This window comes from Oncorhynchus clarkii, chromosome 15, assembly GCF_045791955.1.
Source record: "Oncorhynchus clarkii lewisi isolate Uvic-CL-2024 chromosome 15, UVic_Ocla_1.0, whole genome shotgun sequence".
Lineage (NCBI taxonomy): Eukaryota > Metazoa > Chordata > Actinopteri > Salmoniformes > Salmonidae > Oncorhynchus > Oncorhynchus clarkii.
The window spans coordinates 1,286,932-1,303,184 of NC_092161.1; the positions used below are offsets into that span (position 1 = coordinate 1,286,932).

Here is a 16,253-nt window from a genome sequence, read left to right on the forward strand (position 1 = left end):
ATAACTTTTTTGCCCGCTTTGAGGACAATACAGTGCCACTGACACGGCCTGCAACGAAAACATGCGGTCTCTCCTTCACTGCAGCCGAGGTGAGTAATACATTTAAACGTGTTAACCCTCGCAAGGCTGCAGGCCCAGATGGCATCCCCAGCCGCGCCCTCAGAGCATGCGCAGACCAGCTGGCCGGTGTGTTTACGGACATATTCAATCAATCCCTATACCAGTCTGCTGTTCCCACATGCTTCAAGAGGGCCACCATTGTTCCTGTTCCCAAGAAAGCTAAGGTAACTGAGCTAAATGACTACCGCCCCGTAGCACTCACATCCGTCATCATGAAGTGCTTTGAGAGACTAGTCAAGGACCATATCACCTCCACCCTACCTGACACCCTAGACCCACTCCAATTTGCTTACCGCCCAAATAGGTCCACAGACGATGCAATCTCAACCACACTGCACACTGCCCTAACCCATCTGGACAAGAGGAATACCTATGTGAGAATGCTGTTCATCGACTACAGCTCGGCATTCAACACCATAGTACCCTCCAAGCTCGTCATCAAGCTCGAGACCCTGGGTCTCGACCCCGCCCTGTGCAACTGGGTACTGGACTTCCTGACGGGCCGCCCCCAGGTGGTGAGGGTAGGCAACAACATCTCCTCCCCGCTGATCCTCAACACTGGGGCCCCACAAGGTTGCGTTCTGAGCCCTCTCATGTACTCCCTGTTCACCCACGACTGCGTGGCCACGCACGCCTCCAACTCAATCATCAAGTTTGCGGACGACACAACAGTGGTAGGCTTGATTACCAACAACGATGAGACGGCCTACAGGGAGGAGGTGAGGGCCCTCGGAGTGTGGTGTCAGGAAAACAACCTCACACTCAACGTCAACAAAACTAAGGAGATGATTGTGGACTTCAGGAAACAGCAGAGGGAACACCCCCCTATCCACATCGATGGAACAGTAGTGGAGAGGGTAGCAAGTTTTAAGTTCCTCGGCATACACATCACAGACAAACTGAATTGGTCCACTCACACAGACAGCATCGTGAAGAAGGCGCAGCAGCGCCTCTTCAACCTCAGGAGGCTGAAGAAATTCGGCTTGTCACCAAAAGCACTCACAAACTTCTACAGATGCACAATCGAGAGCATCCTGGCGGGCTGTATCACCGCCTGGTATGGCAACTGCACCGCCCTCAACCGTAAGGCTCTCCAGAGGGTAGTGAGGTCTGCACAACGCATCACCGGGGGCAAACTACCTGCCCTCCAGGACACCTACACCACCCGATGTCACAGGAAGGCCATAAAGATCATCAAGGACATCAACCACCCGAGCCACTGCCTGTTCACCCCGCTATCATCCAGAAGGCGAGGTCAGTACAGGTGCATCAAAGCTGGGACCGAGAGACTGAAAAACAGCTTCTATCTCAAGGCCATCAGACTGTTAAACAGCCACCACTACCACTGAGTGGCTGCTGCCAACACACTGACACTGACTCAACTCCAGCCACTTTAATAATGGGAATTGATGGGAAATGATGTAAATATATCACTAGCCACTTTAAACAATGCTACCTTATATAAATGTTACTTACCCTACATTATTCATCTCATATGCATACGTATATACTGTACTCTATATCATCGACGGTATCCTTATGTAATACATGTATCACTAGCCACTTTATACTATACTATGCCACTTTGTTTACATACTCATCTCATTTGTACATACTGTACCCGATACCATCTACTGTATCTTGCCTATGCTGCTCTGTACCATCACTCATTCATATATCCTTATGTACATATTCTTTATCCCCTTACACTGTGTACAAGACAGTAGTTTTGGAATTGTTAGTTAGATTACTTGTTATTACTGCATTGTCGGAACTAGAAGCACAAGCATTTCGCTACACTCGCATTAACATCTGCTAACCATGTGTATGTGACAAATAAAATTTGATTTGATTTGATTTGATTTCTCTCTCTCTATCTCTCCCTCTCTCTCTCTCTGTCTGTCTCTCGCTCTCTCGCTCTTTCTCTCTCTCTCTCTCTCTCTCTGTCTGTCTCTTTCTGTCTCTCGCTGTCTCTCTCTCTCTGTCTCTCTATCTCTATCTCTCTCTCTCTCACTCTAACTCTCTGCATCCCTGTCAGGACTGCTATATTGTGGACCAGGGTGGTTTGAGTGTGCTGGTGTGGAAGGGAAAGGAGGCTTCTATAGAGGAGCGTCGCTCGGCACTGGGCAGGGCAGTGGTGAGTCACAGTTGACCAACTAAAACAGGAACACATGGAAATTACATGCATATCTCAAGTTAAGATTCAACCCTCAATGCAGAGAAAACATCCCTCATCCTCTATCCTCTGTAGGGCTTCATCAAGGCTAAGAACTACTCCAGCAGCACTAATGTGGAGGTGATGGCTGAGGGAGGAGAGTCAGCCATGTTCAAACATCTCTTCATTTCATGGACAGAGAAGGGACAGACAAAAGGCCTGGGGAATGTGTACACCACTGGGAAGATAGGTAACTACTATTAACTAACCAAGATATGTAACGGATACTAACTAAACAAGATAGGTAACTACTAACTAACTAACTAAGATAGGTAACTACTATTAACTAACCAAGATAGGTAACTATTATTAACTAACTAAGATAGGTAACTACTATTAACTAACTAAGATAGGTAACTACTATTAACTAACCAAGATAGGTAACTATTATTAACTAGACAAAATAGGTAACTACTATTAACTAACCAAGATATGTAACGGCTACTAACTAAACAAGATAGGTAACTACTATTAACTAACTAAGATAGGTAACTATCAATCAATCAATCAAATTTATTTTATATAGCCCTTTGTACATCAGCTGATATCTCAAAGTGCTGTACAGAAACCCAGCCTAAAACCCCAAACAGCAAGCAATGCAGGTGTAGAAGCACGGTGGCTAGGAAAAACTCCCTAGAAAGGCCAAAACCTAGGAAGAAACCTAGAGAGGAACCAGGCTATGTGGGGTGGCCAGTCCTCTTCTGGCTGTGCCGGGTGGAGATTATAACAGAACATGGTCAAGATGTTCAAATGTTCATAAATGACCAGCATGGTCGAATAATAATAAGGCAGAATAGTTGAAACTGGAGCAGCAGCACAGTCAGGTGGACTGGGGACAGCAAGGAGTCATCATGTCAGGTATTCCTGGGGCATGGTCCTAGGGCTCAGGTCCTCCGAGAGAGAGAAAGAAAGAGAGAATTAGAGAGAGCATATGTGGGATGGCCAGTCCTCTTCTGGCTGTGCCGGGTGGAGATTATAACAGAACATGGCCAAGATGTTCAAATGTTCATAAATGATCAGCATGGTTGAATAATAATAAGGCAGAACAGTTGAAACTGGAGCAGCAGCACAGCCAGGTGGACTGGGGACAGCAAGGAGTCATCATGTCAGGTAGTCCTGGGGCATGGTCCTAGGGCTCAGGTCCACCGAGAGAGAGAAAGAGAGAAGGAGAGAATTAGAGAACGCACACTTAGATTCACACAGGACACCGAATAGGACAGGAGAAGTACTCCAGATATAACAAACTGACCCTAGCCCCCCGACACATAAACTACTGCAGCATAAATACTGGAGGCTGAGACAACTACTATTAACTAACCAAGATAGGCAACTATTATTAACTAGACAAAATAGGTAACTACTATTAACTAACCAAGATATGTAACGGCTACTAACTAACAAGATAGGTAATGACTACTAACTAACCAAGATAGGTAACTACTAACTAACCAAGATAGGTAACTACTAACTAACCAAGACAGGTAACTGCTATTAACTAACAAGATAGGTAATGACTACTAACTAACCAAGATAGGTAACTACTAACTAACCAAGATAGGTAACTACTAACTAACCAAGATAGGTAATGACTACTAACTAACCAAGATAGGTAACTACTAACTAACCACACCAGGTAACTGCTATTAACTAACCAAGATAGGTAACAATTACTAACTAACCAAGATAGTTAACTACTAACTAACCAAGATAGGTAATGGCTATTAACTAGCCAAGATAGGTAACGAGTACTAACTAAACAAGAAAGGTAATGACTACTAACTAAACAAATAGGTAACTATTACTAACTAAACAAGAAAGGTAATGACTACTAACTAAACAAGATAGGTAACTAATCTTAACTAACCAAGATAGGTAACGGCTATTAACTAGCCAAGATATATAACTACTATTAACTAGCCAAGATAGATAACTACTATTAACTAGCCAATATAGATAACTTCTATTAACTAGCCAAGATAGCTAACTACTACTAAGGTAATGACTACTAACTAAACAAGATAGGTAACTACCACTAATTAAACAAGAAAGGTAATGACTACTAACTAACTAGCATAGGGAACTACTACTAACTAAACCATATAGGTAATGACTACTAACTAAACAAGATAGGTAACTACTACTAACTAAACAAGATAGGTAACGGCTATTAACTAACCATTATATGTAACTACTACTCTACTCTACAGTCATGGTAACTACTATTAACTAAACAAAACAATAACAACTACTATTAACAAACCAAGATAGGTAACTACTAACTAACTAACTAAGTAGGTAAATATGTTTAACTACCCAATATAGGTAACTACTACTAACTCAGTTAGGTAACTACTATTATTCACTAAACAAGATATTAACTAACCAATATATGTAACTATTAACTAGCCAAGATAGGTACAGTGGTTGCTCAACTAAACGTTTTGCGGGACTTAGAGGTAATTTGTGGTTTAGTACGGCAACCTGCGTCACTACTTCATTGCTTCAGACCACCACAAGGGGGAGTTAGAGCACTGATTATGCTTTTGGGTCCTACTGTGTCTCTAACTGACAATGAATGGGCGACATAAACCTAAATAGAAACTGATAATTGTGCACGACTTCAAAATTGAATTTCAATGAACTGAATGACGAGGATGAAGAAGGTGATTGAATTTATAACAATAGTGTAAGAATTGTTATTCCTCTGTCCTGCACGCACACTCCCGGACAAATGCACTTATTGTTGTGTAGATGGGTGAGAGAAAAAATATATTTAATCCATTTTAAATTCAGGCACAACAAAATGTGCAATAAGTAAAGGGGTATGAAGACTTTCTGAAGGTGCTGTAACTAGCTACATGAAACAAAGATGATATGTAACTAACTAAACAACAAATTCTTTACAATGAGCAACTTCTGAACACTGTAAATACTACAACCCTGGTCATAGATGTGTAGGTTTTTTGTTCCATCTCAACACCATTGTGTCCTGTCCTGTAGCTAAGGTTGAGCAGGTGAAGTTTGATGTGATGGAGCTTCATGCTCGTCCTGAACTGGCAGCACAGCAACGCATGGTGGACGACGCCTCTGGACAGGTTCAGGTGAGACACACCAAGGCTATTACTTGTTGTCTTTTAATTTGGGCAAACATCTAATATTGTTTTCAATTGAGTTTTCAATCTTTTGGGGAATTTCAAGCAACTACATATGTGAAATATATGCTGCCAGGAGAGGGCGAAGTTTCCAACATAAATTACTAGGTAGCTAACTTGATTCTCCTTTACATGTACTACTAATGTTGAAATGTTAAAACACATTGGACAGGTGTTAAAGTTGTTTGAACTATATAAACTATACAATCCAAATGTCTCCTAGCCTCCCACAGGTGCTTTCTGTCCGAACACTAAAACTGAAACTAAATAATTTAAAAACCAAATAGAAACATTTTTATACAACTAAAACTAAATAAAAACTAGCAAGTCAGGTCTGAAAACTGACGGAAACTAAACGGATATTCAAATAAGGGATCCTGCCAACCAAGGCCGAGTTTCAGGAGCTATTTGGCCTATCAAGCTAGCAAGGTTTTCTCGGGAACGCAGCCCACGATGAGGTTAGCCATTGTGGCTGGGACCGCGGATTGTCCTGGGTTTATGGCTGTCTAAATCCCTGCTGTTTGTTGTTTGTTGTTTTCAATCTTCCCTGTGACCTGCCCTGTCTGGAACTGTGAGGAGTAACAGTGTAACCTACGTTGCTAGCTACCATGACAAAGACCAGAGCCGACGAGAGTACCGTTGAGGAGAGTGGTGTCTCTCTATCACACGTGAATGATCTTTTAAATGAACAAAAAACAGTTCTACAAGCAGTTATTACAACAACAAGAAAATAACTAAGTGTTTTGTCCAAATACTGGTGGAGTCAACTAATAAGATAATGGACCATTACCTGACCAGAGAGGTCCTGGACATGAAGAACAGCTTGCAGTTCTCCCAGGGTCACCTCGATGAGTAGAAACAGGAGAACGACAAATGATAGCAATCTGTAAGTCATTGTGAGAGGACATCAGTTCTGTGTGTGAATCCATGATAACAATGGCAGATAAATCAGACTGTCTCGAGGGACAAATAAGGCAGAATACTATGATTGTGGATGGAATAGAGGACAGAGTGAGGGAAATGATCTTTGAGAAATTGAAGATGGACCACAGGAAGATTAAGGTAAAGCACGCCCACAGGACTGGAAAAGCTGTTCTGGAAAGAGCCAAGAACTTGAGAGGAACATACAGTACCAGTAGAAAGTTAGGACACACCTACTCATTCAAGGAATTTCATTAATTTGTACTATTTTCTACATTGTAGAATAATTGTAAAAACATCAAAACTATGAAATAACACATATGGAATCATGTAGTAACCAAAAAAGTGTCAAACAAATCAAAATATACTTCATATTTTAGATTTTAGATTCTTCAAAGTAGCCACCCTTCACCTTGATGACAGCTTGCACACTTGGAATTATCTCAACCAGCTTCATGAGCAATGCTTTTCTTGAATGAGTTCCCACATATGCTGAGCACTTGGCTGCTTTTCTTTCACCCTGCGGTCAAACTCATCCCAAACCATCTCAACTGGGTTGAGGTTGGGTGATTGTGGAGGCCAGGTCATCTGATGCAGCACCTCATCACTCTCCTTGGTCAAATATCCCTTACACAGCCTGGAGGTGTGTTTTGGGTAATTGTCTTGTTGAAAAACAAATGATAGTCCCACTAAGCGCAAACCAGATGGGATGGTGTATCGCTGTAGAATGCTGTGGTAGCCATGCTGGTAAAGTGTGCCTTGAATTCTAAATAAATCACTGACAGTGTCACCAGCAAAGCACACCCACACCACCACACCTCCTCCTCCATGCTTCACGGTGGGAACCACACATGCAGAAATCATCCGTTCACCTACTCTGTGTCTCACAAAGACAAAGCGGTTGGAACCAACAATCTCAAATTTGGATTCATCAAACTAAAGGACAGATTTCCACCAGTCTAATATTCTTTGCTTGTGTTTCTTGGCCCAAGCAAGTCTCTTCTTATTATTGGTGTCCTTTAGTAGTGGTTTCTTTGCAGCAATTCAACCATGAAGGCCTGATTCACTCAGTCTTCTCTGAACAGTTGATGTTGAGATGTGTCTGTTACTTGAACTCTGTGAAGCATTTATTTGGGCTGCAATCTGATTGCAGTTAACTCTAATTAACTTATCCTCCACAGCAGAGGTAACTCTGGGACTTCCTCTCCTGTGGTGGTCGTCATGAGAGCCAGTTTTATCATAGCTCTTGATGGTTTTTGCAACTGCACTTGAAGAAATGTTCAAAGTTCTTGAAATGTTCCGCATTGACTGACCTTCATGTCTTAAAGTAACGATGGACTGTTGTTTCTCTTTGCATAGTTCTTACTTGCCATAATATGGACTTAGGGCTAACGTCTGTATGCCACCCCTACCTTGTTGCAACACAACTGATTGGCTCAAACGCATTAAGAAGGAAAGAAATGTAATTCAACTTTTAACAAGGCACACCTGTTAATTGAAATGCATGTCAGGTGACTGACTACCTCATGAAGCTGGTTGACAGAATGCCAAGAGTGTTCAAAGCTGTCATCATGGCAAAGGGTGGCTACTTTGAAGAATCTCAAATATAAAATATATTTGGATTTGTTTAACACTTTTTTGGTTAATACAGGATTCCATGTGTTATTTCGTAGATTTTCAGTCTTCACTAGTATTGTACAATGTAGAAAATATTAAAAGAAATTGACTGGTACTGTATATCTTCCTCAACAAGGACTATCCTTAAGCTGTGCGCCAGAAGAGGAAAGAACTTGTCCCAACCATAAAAGCTGCCAGAACGCATGGGGGCATTTCTTAGATCCGCTATGACAGGCTCATTGCTCACCCTCCCTCCGACAAGCCTGGAAGGGATAAATGAGCTAAGCCTATAGGTTCGTAGCTTGAACCCTGCAGCCCACACACGCACACACACCAACTGATTAATGGACGGCTGAATGTATAGTTTTTATCTTGCTTTGTTTCCTCTTTTCAATATTATGTCTATCTCTGATAAGCTACCCAGGAAAGGGCTGAAAATAGCCCATATGTAGCCTTCATGAAATCAATAACTTGCTAGCATCAGATAACATTAATATGTTCGCCATCTCTGAGACTCACTTAGATAATTCATTTGACGAGGACATAACATAATTCAGTAACAAGGACATAACATCTATAGAAGAGACGGAAATGCTTATGGGGGAGGTGTTGCTGTATATGTTCAGAGCCATATCCCTGTAATGCTTAGAGAAGATCTTATGTCAAGTGTTAATGAAGTGGTGTGGTTGCAGGTTCACCTGCCTCATCTAAAGCTTTTTCTTTAGGGGTGCTGCTATAGGCCACCAAGTGCTTACAGTCAGTGTCTAAGTAATGTGTTTGAAATGCTTGATAGTGTATGTATCTAGGTTTCTTCCTAGGTTTTGGCCTTTCTAGGGAGTTTTTCCTAGCCACCGTGCTTCTACACCTGCATTGCTTGCTGTTTGGGGTTTTAGGCTGGGTTTCTGTAAAGCACTTTGAGATATCAGCTGATGTACGAAGGGCTATATAAATTTGATTTGATTTGATTTGATTTGATATGTGATGTAAACAGAGAGGTCTACTTTCTTGGGGACCTAAATATTGACTGGTTTTCATCAAGCTGTCCTCTCAAGAGGAAGCTTCTCACTGTAACCAGTGCCTGTAATCTGGTTCAGGTTATTAATCAACCAACCAGGGTGTTTACAAACACTACAGGAACAAGATCATCCACATGTATCGGTCATATTTGTACTAATACTGTAGAACTTTGTTCTGAAGCTGTGTCCGTACCCATTGGATGCACTGATCGCAATATAGTGGCTATATACAGGAAAGCCAAAGTTCCAAAAGCCGGGCCTAAAGTAATGTATAAGAGATCATACAAAAGATTTAGCTGTGACTCTTATGGCGATGATGTTAAAAATATTTGTTGGTCTGATGTGATTAATAAGGAGCATACAAACACTGCACTTGATTCATTTATGAAATTGCTTCTTCCAATTATTGATAAACATGGACATGTTAAGAAACTGACTGTTAGAACTGTTAAGGCTCCATGGTTTGATGAGGAATTTAAAAACTGTATGGTTGAAAGAGATGGAGCAAAAGGAGTGGCTGATAAGTCTGGCTGCACATCTGACTGGCTGACTTACTGCAAATTGAGAAATTATGTCACTGAATTTAACAAAAATGAGAAGAAACTATATTATGAAGCCAAGATCAATGAAATAAAGAATGATGGTAAAAAAACGTACTGTAAATGAAATGATGGTCAGAAAGACAAATTCAACTCCATCTTTCATCGAATCAGATACTTAATTCATCACAAAACCATTTGATGTTGACAATTATTTGAATGATTACTTCACAGTCAAACTTAGGCAGGAAATGCCAACAACAAACAATGAGCCATCATATTCATGCATAACAAAACAAGTAATGAAAGAAAAGCATTGCAAGTTTGAATTTTGTAAAGTTAGTGAGGGAGAGGTGGAAAAAATGATTGTTATCGATCAATAATGACAAACCTCCTGGCATTGACAACTTAGATGGAAAGCTACTGAGGATGGTAGCTGACTCTATTGCCAATCCTATCTTTCATATCTTTAATCTGAGCCTAGTGGAAAGTCTTTGTCCTAGAGGGAAGTAAAGCGGCCTTTACTGATTCTAACAGCAGACCTACAAAGTGTGGTGTACTGCATGGCAGCTCTCTAGGCCCTCTACTCTTTTCTATTTTTACCAATGACCTGCCACTGGCATTAAACAAAGCATGTGTGTCCATGTATGCTGATCATTCAACCATATGCACATCAGCAACCACAGCTAATGAAGTCACTAAAACCATTAACAAAAGTTTGAGTGTTGGCATGAGTGGCCAGTAATAAACTGGTCCTGAACATCTTTAAAAGAAGAACATTGTATTTGGTACAAATCATTTCTTAAATTCTAGACCTCAGCTGAATCTGTTAATGAATGGTCTGGCTGTTGAACAAGTTGAGGCGACTAAATTACTTGGCGTTATCTTAGATTGTAAATTGTCATGGTCAAAACATATAGATTCAATGGTTGTAAAGATGGGGAGAGGTCTGGTTGTATAAAAATATTTTTTGACACCACTCTCCAAAAAGCATGTCCTGCAGAACCTAGTTTTGTCTAATCTTGATTATTGTCCAGTTGTGTGAAAGACCTAGTTAAGCTGCAGCTGGCCCAGAACAGAGCAGCACGCCTTGATCTTCATTGTAATCAGAGGGCTGATATACATGCTATGCATGCCAGCCTCTCTTGGCTAACAGTTGAGGAGAGACTGACTGCATCACTTCTTAATTTTACAAGAAACATTAATGTTTTGAAAATCCCAAATTGTTTGCATTGTCAACTTACACACAGCTCTGACACACACACTTACCCCACCAGACATGCCACCAGGGGTCTTTTCACAGTCCCAAATCCAGAACAAATTCAAGAAAGTGTACAGTATTATATAGAGACCTTACGGCATGGAACTCCCCTATTTGACCTAGATAGTTTGTGTGTATGTATTGATATGGAGGCCACATGTTAAATGTTTTAAATGTATATAGTTCTGTCCTTGAGCTGTTCTTGTCTATTTATGTTCTGTATTATGTCATGTTTCATGTTTTGTGTGGACCACAGGAAGAACAGCTGCTGCTTTTGCAACAGCTAATGGGGATCCTAATAAAATACCAACAATACCAAACACCTACTCCCACAATTACTTACTTAAACTTGCAATGGTCTTAATCCAGATCTGGCGTATAGAGGACCTGGAGTTGAGAGAGCTCCACCCCAGCTCGTTCGGTCAGTTCTACGGAGGAGACTGTTACCTGGTGCTCTACACCTACAAGAGAGCTAGCAAGCTGCAGTACATACTCTACATGTGGCAGGTAAGACACTGACAACAACAGGTTCAGACCATGTCTTCTTTAGTGGATATAATGCCTTGAGTTTCAGCATTATAGTGTTGGTCAACGTTGATAGTCTGTGCTCCTGAGGCTAGTCAGTGTATAGCTGATTAAACACTAGAAGCTGAGACTAGTCAGTGTATAGTTAACTAAACACTAGAAGCTGAGACTAGTCAGTGTATAGTTAATTAAACACTAGAAGCTGAGACTAGTCAGTGTATAGTTAATTAAACACTAGAAGCTGAGACTAGTCAGTGTATAGTTAATTAAACACTAGAAGCTGAGACTAGTTAGTGTATAGTTAATTAAACACTAGAAGCTGAGACTAGTCAGTGTATAGTTAATTAATCACTAGAAGCTGAGACTAGTTAGTTTATAGTTAATTAAACACTAGAAGCTGAGACTAGTTAGTGTATAGTTAATTAATCACAAGAAGCTGAGACTAGTCAGTGTATAGTTAATTAAACACTAGAAGCTGAGACTAGTTAGTGTATAGTTAATTAAACACTAGAAGCTGAGGCTAGTCAGTGTATAGTTAATTAAACACTAGAAGCTGAGACTAGTCAGTGTATAGTTAACTAAACACTAGAAGCTGAGACTAGTCAGTGTATAGTTAATTAAACACTAGAAGCTGAGACTAGTCAGTGTATAGTTAATTAAACACTAGAAGCTGAGACTAGTCAGTGTATAGTTAATTAAACACTAGAAGCTGAGACTAGTTAGTGTATAGTTAATTAAACACTAGAAGCTGAGACTAGTCAGTGTATAGTTAATTAATCACTAGAAGCTGAGACTAGTTAGTTTATAGTTAATTAAACACTAGAAGCTGAGACTAGTTAGTGTATAGTTAATTAATCACAAGAAGCTGAGACTAGTCAGTGTATAGTTAATTAAACACTAGAAGCTGAGACTAGTTAGTGTATAGTTAATTAAACACTAGAAGCTGAGGCTAGTCAGTGTATAGTTAATTAAACACTAGAAGCTGAGACTAGTTAGTGACTAGTTAATTAACCTGCGTGTTGTGCTGGGTGTGTGTGACTGACGTGTGTCTTGGTTTACGGTGCAGGGTCGCCATGCTACTCAGGATGAGATCACATCGTGTGCCTATCAGGCCGTTGCCATGGACAACAAGTACAGCGGAGTGCCGGTCCAAGTCAGGGTGGTCATGGGAAAAGAGCCGCGTCACTTCCTGGCCATCTTTAAAGGAAAACTCATCATCTTCGAGGTGAGATCATCTTTCATCTGGTGACATGGTCCTTCATCTTAAAAAGATAGTTCATCCAAAATCTAAATTTGAGTGAAATGTCCCTTTCCTTGAGTTTAATCTGAAAGTCCATGGTGACATAATCCACAATAATCCATGATTTACTTCTGTCTACAGCCTGAAGTTAGCATGTTAGCATCACTATTTTTCATCAGTGGTTCTCCTGGAACCACTGATGAAATGTGATGAAGCTAACATGCTAACTTCAGGCTGTAGACAGAAGTAAATCATGGATTATTGTGGATTCTGTCACCATGGACCTTCAGACAAAACTCAAGGAAAGGGACATGTCACCCAAATGTAGATTTTGGATGAAATATCCCTTTAAGATGATTTTGTGTGTGTGTGTGTGTGTGTGTGTGTGTGTGTGTGTGTGTGTGTGTGTGTGTGTGTGTGTGTGTGTGTGTGTGTGTGTGTGTGTGTGTGAGTTCAGGGTGGTACAGGCAGAGCGGGGGTGACTAATCCAGGCCCGGGAGCCAGACTGTTCCAGGTTCGAGGGACTCATGAGATGAACACCAGGGCTACTGAGGTCCCAGCCCGCTCCTCATCACTCAACACCAATGATGTGTTCCTGCTAAAAACTGACCACACGATTTACCTGTGGTATGGCAAGGTACTATACTGTTATCTGTGGTACGGCAAGGTCAGACACTGTTACCTGTGGTACGGCAAGGTCAGACACTGTTACCTGTGGTACGGCAAGGTCAGACACTGTTACCTGTGATACGGCAAGGTCAGACACTGTTACCTGTGGTACGGCAAGGTCAGACACTGTTACCTGTGGTACGGCAAGGTCAGACACTGTTACCTGTGGTACGGCAAGGTCAGACACTGTTACCTGTGGTACGGCAAGGTCAGACACTGTTACCTGTGATACGGCAAGGTCAGACACTGTTACCTGTGGTACGGCAAGGTCAGACACTGTTACCTGTGGTACGGAAAGGTCAGACACTGTTACCTTTGGTATTTCAAGGTACGATGTTTGACAGGGATTATATAACGGTTGGGTCTTATCCTGAATGCTAATATGTTAAAACCGCATTCCAGCTGGTGTCTATTCCACAAGTTACCACTGGCTAAATATATGACGTTAAAATGCCTATTCACTCTGATCCATCTGACTACGCAATCCATCAGCCCAGCCAGGCAATTTATAGACTTGATCTCCACTATAAAAAGCATCTAGCATCTCACATTTCTTTTAGACTAACATTTAGTTTCCAACAGTGGAGATATAAGGGCACAAGGCGAGACCCAGATGCAGACACAGGAGGCAGATGGTTAGCGTCCAAGATGTTTATTAACAATCCAAAAGGGGAAGGCAAGAGAATGGTCGTGGACAGGCAAAAGGTCAAAACCAGTTCAGAGTTACAGAATGGTCAGGCAGGCTCGAGGTCAGGGCAGGGCAGGCAGAATGGTCAGTCAGGCTCGAGGTCAGGGCAGGGCAGGCAGAATGGTCAGGCAGGCTTGAGGTCAGGGCAGGGCAGGCAGAATGGTCAATCAGGCTCGAGGTCAGGGCAGGGCAGGCAGAATGGTCAGGCAGGCTCGAGGTCAGGGCTGGGCAGGCAGAATGGTCAGGCAGGCTCGAGGTCAAGGCAGGGCAGGCAGAATGGTCAGGCAGGCTCGAGGTCAGGGCAGGGCAGGCAGAATGGTCAGGCAGGCTCGAGGTCAGGGCAGGGCAGGCAGAAGGGTTAGGCAGGTGTGAATGGAGCAAGAAAATCAGGCAAAGATCAAAACCGGGATATTCAATATTCAATGTCGATCTCCAGCTCTTCCACAGTAATGAACGTGTCAGGAGTTGGGACGAGACAAACAGACAGGCAGACAGCGTTTCTCAGCCAGTCGAAATCATGAATGAGCTGGCATCATTTTTAAAGATATGAAATGGCAAATGATAAAAAGAAAAGCAAAATAACGTGCAGCTAGTTTTCAGTCTTTCCAGCTTCAGTTGGAAGTGATTGTGTTAGCTGTGTTGTTGGCTGTGTTGTTAGCTGTGTTGTTGGCTGTGTTGTTAGCTGTGTTGTTAGCTGTGTTGTTGGCTGTGTTGTTGGCTGTGTTGTTAGCTGTGTTGTTAGCTGTGTTGTTAGCTGTGTTGTTGGCTGTGTTGTTAGCTGTGTTGTTAGCTGTGTTGTTAGCTGTGTTGTTGGCTGTGTTGTTAGCTGTGTTGTTAGCTGTGTTGTTAGCTGTGTTGTTGGCTGTGTTGTTAGCTGTGTTGTTGGCTGTGTTGTTGGCCGTGTTGTTAGCTGTGTTGTTAGCTGTGTTGTTAGCTGTGTTGTATTACTGTAGCTGTGTTGTTGGCTGTGTTGTATTACTGTAGCTGTGTTGTTGGCTGTGTTGTTGGCTGTGTTGTTAGCTGTGTTGTTGGCTGTGTTGTTGGCTGTGTTGTTGGCTGTGTTGTTGGCTGTGTTGTTAGCTGTGTTGTTGTCTGTGTTGTTGGCTGTGTTGTTAGCTGTGTTGTTGGCTGTGTTGTTGGCTGTGTTGTTGTCTGTGTTGTTGGCTGTGTTATTGGCTGTGTTGTTGGCTGTGTTGTTAGCTGTGTTGTTGGCTGTGTTGTTAGCTGTGTTGTTGGCTGTGTTGTTGGCTGTGTTGTTGGCTGTGTTGTTAGCTGTGTTGTTAGCTGTGTTGTTGGCTGTGTTGTTGGCTGTGTTGTTGGCTGTGTTGTTGGCTGTGTTGTTGGCTGTGTTGTTGGCTGTGTTGTTAGCTGTGTTGTTGGCTGTGTTGTTGGCTGTGTTGTTGGCTGTGTTGTTAGCTGTGTTGTTGGCTGTGTTGTTGGCTGTGTTGTTAGCTGTGTTGTTGTCTGTGTTGTTGGCTGTGTTGTTAGCTGTGTTGTTGGCTGTGTTGTTGGCTGTGTTGTTGTCTGTGTTGTTGGCCGTGTTGTTGGCTGTGTTGTTGGCTGTGTTGTTAGCTGTGTTGTTAGCTGTGTTGTTGGCTGTGTTGTTGGCTGTGTTGTTGGCTGTGTTGTTAGCTGTGTTGTTGGCTGTGTTGTTGGCTGTGTTGTTGGCTGTGTTGTTAGCTGTGTTGTTGGCTGTGTTGTTAGCTGTGTTGTTAGCTGTGTTGTTGGCTGTGTTGTTGGCTGTGTTGTTGGCTGTGTTGTTAGCTGTGTTGTTGGCTGTGTTGTTGGCTGTGTTGTTAGCTGTGTTGTTGGCTGTGTTGTTGGCTGTGTTGTTGGCTGTGTTGTTGGCTGTGTTGTTAGCTGTGTTGTTGGCTGTGTTGTTAGCTGTGTTGTTAGCTGTGTTGTTGGCTGTGTTGTTGGCTGTGTTGTTGGCTGTGTTGTATTACTGTAGCTGTGTTGTTGGCTGTGTTGTTAGCTGTGTTGTATTACTGTAGCTGTGTTGTTGGCTGTGTTGTTAGCTGTGTTGTTGGCTGTGTTGTTGGCTGTGTTGTTAGCTGTGTTGTTGGCTGTGTTGTTAGCTGTGTTGTTGGCTGTGTTGTTGGCTGTGTTGTTGGCTGTGTTGTTGGCTGTGTTGTATTACTGTAGCTGTGTTGTTGGCTGTGTTGTTAGCTGTGTTGTATTACTGTAGCTGTGTTGTTGGCTGTGTTGTTAGCTGTGTTGTTGGCTGTGTTGTTGGCTGTGTTGTTAGCTGTGTTGTTGGCTGTGTTGTTAGCTGTGTTGTTAGCTGTGT

The 16,253-nt window shown here is 42.2% G+C and overlaps 1 protein-coding gene across 1 annotated transcript in view; it reads left to right on the forward strand.

Moving 5' to 3' along the window:
- The window catches only part of LOC139366862 (villin-like), a 70,763-nt gene that overhangs the window by 42,212 nt on the left and 12,298 nt on the right, over positions 1-16,253 (forward strand). The window contains exons 9-14 of the mRNA XM_071104556.1: positions 2,159-2,257; positions 2,372-2,525; positions 5,336-5,436; positions 11,211-11,348; positions 12,433-12,591; positions 13,064-13,243. Of these exons, the coding sequence (XP_070960657.1) occupies positions 2,159-2,257; positions 2,372-2,525; positions 5,336-5,436; positions 11,211-11,348; positions 12,433-12,591; positions 13,064-13,243 (831 nt within the window). The remainder of the gene's footprint in view (positions 1-2,158; positions 2,258-2,371; positions 2,526-5,335; positions 5,437-11,210; positions 11,349-12,432; positions 12,592-13,063; positions 13,244-16,253) is intronic.